Source organism: Phodopus roborovskii, unplaced genomic scaffold (genome assembly GCF_943737965.1).
Source record: "Phodopus roborovskii unplaced genomic scaffold, PHOROB, whole genome shotgun sequence".
Classification (NCBI taxonomy): domain Eukaryota; kingdom Metazoa; phylum Chordata; class Mammalia; order Rodentia; family Cricetidae; genus Phodopus; species Phodopus roborovskii.
Window position 1 is genome coordinate 23615407 of NW_026126434.1, and position 4122 is coordinate 23619528.

The following is a 4122-nucleotide window of genomic DNA, read 5'->3' on the forward strand; positions in this document are numbered from 1 at the left end:
AAAAGCATCTCAATGCACCCCTCCTCCTGCAAGTCTCCATCAGGGAGTCCAGCCTCAAACTTATCCTGTGAGCTGGTTGTGGAAAGGAAGAGTAAGGACAGGGAATGACACAGCAGAGAGATGAAACTCCAGAGAAGCAGGATTGGAAGCCTGGATGAGCAGGAGAGGGTGGGGGTCTCCTCATGGAAGGAGAGGACATGCTCTCTCCAGGATCCTCACAAGAAGACTGTCCCCTGCCTTCTCTTCCCAGCAGTGACTGTGCAAGAGCCCTGTCAATGCACAAGCCCTAGGCTAAGGGCAGCAAGCCTGGCAGTGAGTTGAGCAGCCTGGGAAGGAATCCTACCCCTGTGTATCTAAAGGGCCCACCGGGTGATTCTGGGACAAGAGCAACAGCTCTTTCCTGACCTGGTCATGTCAGTGGGACAGACCTGGGGGACAGCCCTAGGCTTCTGACACAGGGCCTTCCTACTACACAGGGTGACAGAAGGGCTGCAGGGGCCTAGCTCCCACCTTTGTTGTGACACCGGCCTGGAAGAAGCTACATCACAACACACAATAAGCCATATCCTCTGCAGCAGTCCCTCCCAGAGCAGGTGCCAGGCTAGAAGTGTCCCTGTTCATGGAGCAGACTCTGCCACAGCATCAGGATAGCACCCCGTCTTTAATCCAAGCCCTCAGCTCTGGTTTACCTTGAGACAGAACCCTCCAGGTCCAGACCGCTCTGCCTTCAGCACCTGCCTCCACTGAACACTTAACTGGACACCATGGTGTTGGCCATGCCCATGCCATGTGGGCCAGTCAGCAGTCACAGTCGTGCCTGGTGTCCCTGAGGAGATTGCCTCACAGTTCCAATTCTCAATGGAATGGGAATCGTGTTACTAGCCTCTGCCAAGGCCCGACCCCTGCAGCCCTGCAGACCGTGTAGCTTGGCCCAGTGCAGTGCAGGAATCTTGACCCAGTGGTGGGCAGGCTGAGCTCATCCAAGGCTCCAGATTAGCACTCCACTCATGCTGCGCATACTGGGCAGGGTGGCCCCAAGACCACCATGGGAGCACTCCGCAGTGGGGCCATTCTGGAATTCATGAGTGTTTCTTTTTCACATACTTCTGCAGCTGACAATCATGTGGCCTCATGTCTAGTGGTGACAGAACTGGGGGCTACAGTGAGGCTAAAAACCAAGCCAGACCAGGGTCCAGACACAGTCTCACCTTGTCCCTGCAGATCACAAGAAAATTTCCAACAGAAACAGAAGCCACAGTCAATTTGTGCTTGAAGAGGCATCTAGACTCAACACTCAACATCCACACGATCTATACTCATTTGCTTCTCCCATGTACTCAACATAGCTTAAGATAAAAACACTTGTACAAAAAGACAATAAATAATAAAACTGGAAGTTTGTCAAGTAGGTGGCTGTAACATCTACCCCTGAAACGTGAAGTAATGATAGATAAGAAAACTGATCAATGAAGTAACTCTGGGATTTCAGCGAGGTGAAGAGTTCTTGTTGCCAGAGAAAAGCAGTGTCCTGTCGATTGGCATGGAAACCTCCAATACCAGTCCCTCCTCCTTTGAAAAAGCTGCTTTAGATCTCGGCAGTAGAAAAGCAAGGCACAGGAGCCGCTGTGATTGACAGGCCTCCACTGGCCAGGCACAGATGGGAGTGGCAGAAGCAGGAGAGGTTGTCTGGCAGCCAACACCGCCACGGTGAACCCATGCTGGACCTTTCTCATGTTCCTCTTTTGGCACAAGGGCAACTCAAGCGCTCTCAGGACAAAGGTCAGTGCAGGCTGTACTTTTCACTGACCTCTCTGGAAAGGCCTAGATTGCCAGTGCTTTGGTCTGGGAAAGGGCAGCATCTCTGTGTTCAGTTGTCCTGGGAGGGCAAGGGTAAACAGAGTGTGCCATTCCCCAGTGGCAAAGCTGCTGGTGCCTCTGATTGACAATGCCGCAGCCATCTCCCCACCAGGGCCCCGTCCTTTCGTGTACAAATATTCACTTCCCACAGCACCTCGGGAAAACGTTGGCAGATAGATCAGAGGAGTCACAGACCTACACTACAAACAGCCTGGGTTTAAGTGACAGCTGAATCCAGCCCGGGCAAGGTATTCCATTTCTCTAAACCTCAGTTTACCTACCCATTAAGATGGGCAAGTCTACTGTGTAGGCAGAAGCTGCAGGGACCAAATGCCAATGAAGGTGCTTTGGGGACTGCAGAAGCAGCTATAGTGCGCCTCCCTGGGAACACAAGAGCACCATCACCTCCACCTGCTACAGAAACCAGGGCAGCCAGGCTCAGGGGCCCACCGGAGGCAGGCTCTAGGGCACAGGGCTAAGAGGTTCCTTGGAGACTGGCGCACTAGGCAGGGACTTCAGGTACTCCAGGTGTCGCCTGGCATCCTCCTGGTTGTGGCGCACGTAGTACACGACATAGGCAATCACCATAGTGAACCAACAGAACATGGTGACCAGCATGGCCACATCGGTGGTCTTCCGGTGGGTACTGCAAAAGCTGGCGCCCGAGTCCAAGACCTGGATCAGCGGCTTCCCCACAAACTGCTCCTGTGCTGAGGTGTGGCAGGCAATTTCATCCACAGAGTCAGGGTCCAGTTTCAGCTCCCACAGGGCCTCCTGTAGGGCACACTCACAGTGCAGTGGATTGTGGGACAGGCGAATCTTGGCACTCAACTTGCCCAGTGCGTCCTTGGGAATTCTTCGGATGCGATTGTGAGATAAATCCAGAAGCCGCAGGCCCCCAGCTAGACCTGAGAAGGCTGCAGGCCCAATGGCCTCGATGGCATTATGGGACAGGTCCAGCTCCCTCAGCTGTGGCAGGTTCTGGAAGGCTCCATTGGGGACTCGGGAGATTCTGTTGGCATCTAGCTTCAGAAGCACCGTGTCCACTGGGATGTCCTTAGGGATCTCCTGCAGGCCTTTTGAGCTGCAATGGACAGCCACAGCCCCAGCATGGTCAGGGCACTGGCAGGCCTGTGGGCAGGAGGCACCTAAGCGTAAGCAAAAGAGGATGAAGAAGCAAGACCCCTGGGAGGGGGCCAGTGGGGATGAGGGGCTCGGCCTGCCCTTGGGACCCATCTTGCCTCCACCTGACCCAGGTGGCTCTTTTCCACTGGGATTTGCAGGTGAGAGTCCTTCCCCACGTTGTAGGCAGTCATCCAACACAGACTCGTGTCCTCACCTGCAGGAGAGCCTAATGGTCTCAGGTCTACAAGAAAAAAAGAGGTGGGGGTGACCAGCACTGTCCATTACCGTCCATCTGGGAGGACAGAACCAGCAAGGAAAGGCGTCATAGACACACCAGGTTTGAGTCTCTCAAATATACCACCTTTGTAACTTACTCTGGAGGGTTCCCAAGGCCACCCAGGGAAGCATCTCCCAGCTAAAAAAGACAACTAGGGCTGACCACTGGCTGGAGACCGGCCCTAGCGAGGTGGTTAAGAACCCTGCCCTAGCCCTGGTCATCCACCCCTAGCTAGGGACTCAAGTCTGGGCGAAGGCCCAAGGATCCATCTCTCTCTCCCCTCCCCCAACTCCAGGCAAGTGCTGGCGGAGGGCTTCCCTCCCGATCTCCGATCTGCGAGCCAGGTCGGGAGGGGCAGGTGTCCGCGTGAGCCTGTTTGTCCCTGAGCACTCGGCTACCTGTGACACCTTAGAGACTGGTCATCAGTACAGCTCCCCGGGCGCTCCGAAGCAGCAGCTCCACGCCCGCAGCGGAGAGGAAGCAGCCCCCGGCGTGCGGCCAGCTGGGCGGGGAGTGGCGGCAGAGAGCAGGATGGCAGGGCCGGGACACCGGAGCTCCGCGGGTGGGAGGCGACCCGGGCGGGTAGGGGCTTTGCCTGAGCGGCCGTGGCGGCAACGAGCCTTGTGAGCTTCCCCCAGCCTGACCAGAGAGAGCCCTCCCAGCGCCGCGGAGACCCGCCCCGCGCCCACCCAATGGCCAGTAGAGCGGAAAGGCTGGCAAGCCAGGGCGGGAGGGGCGGGGGCCCTTGAAATAGGGGCGGGGCCGGCAAAGGAGGGCAGGGTGGCGGCGGGGATCTGGAATAAGAGGGGTGAGACCGGAGGGGCGTGGTTTTGCGTGGTTGGGGCGGGGCCTTGAGGGGAGTG

At 56.6% G+C, this 4122-nt stretch overlaps 1 protein-coding gene across 1 annotated transcript; it reads right to left on the reverse strand.

Moving 5' to 3' along the window:
• Positions 1–1379: 1379 nt before the first annotated feature.
• Lrrc3 (leucine rich repeat containing 3) lies at positions 1380–3895 on the reverse strand. The gene is made up of 2 exons (XM_051187006.1): positions 3658–3895; positions 1380–3223 (listed from the first exon to the last, which is right to left on the reverse strand). The coding sequence occupies exon 2, from the start codon at positions 3091–3093 to the stop codon at positions 2320–2322; it is 774 nt and encodes a 257-aa protein (XP_051042963.1). The 5' UTR covers positions 3094–3223; positions 3658–3895; the 3' UTR covers positions 1380–2319.
• Positions 3896–4122: the final 227 nt, after the last annotated feature.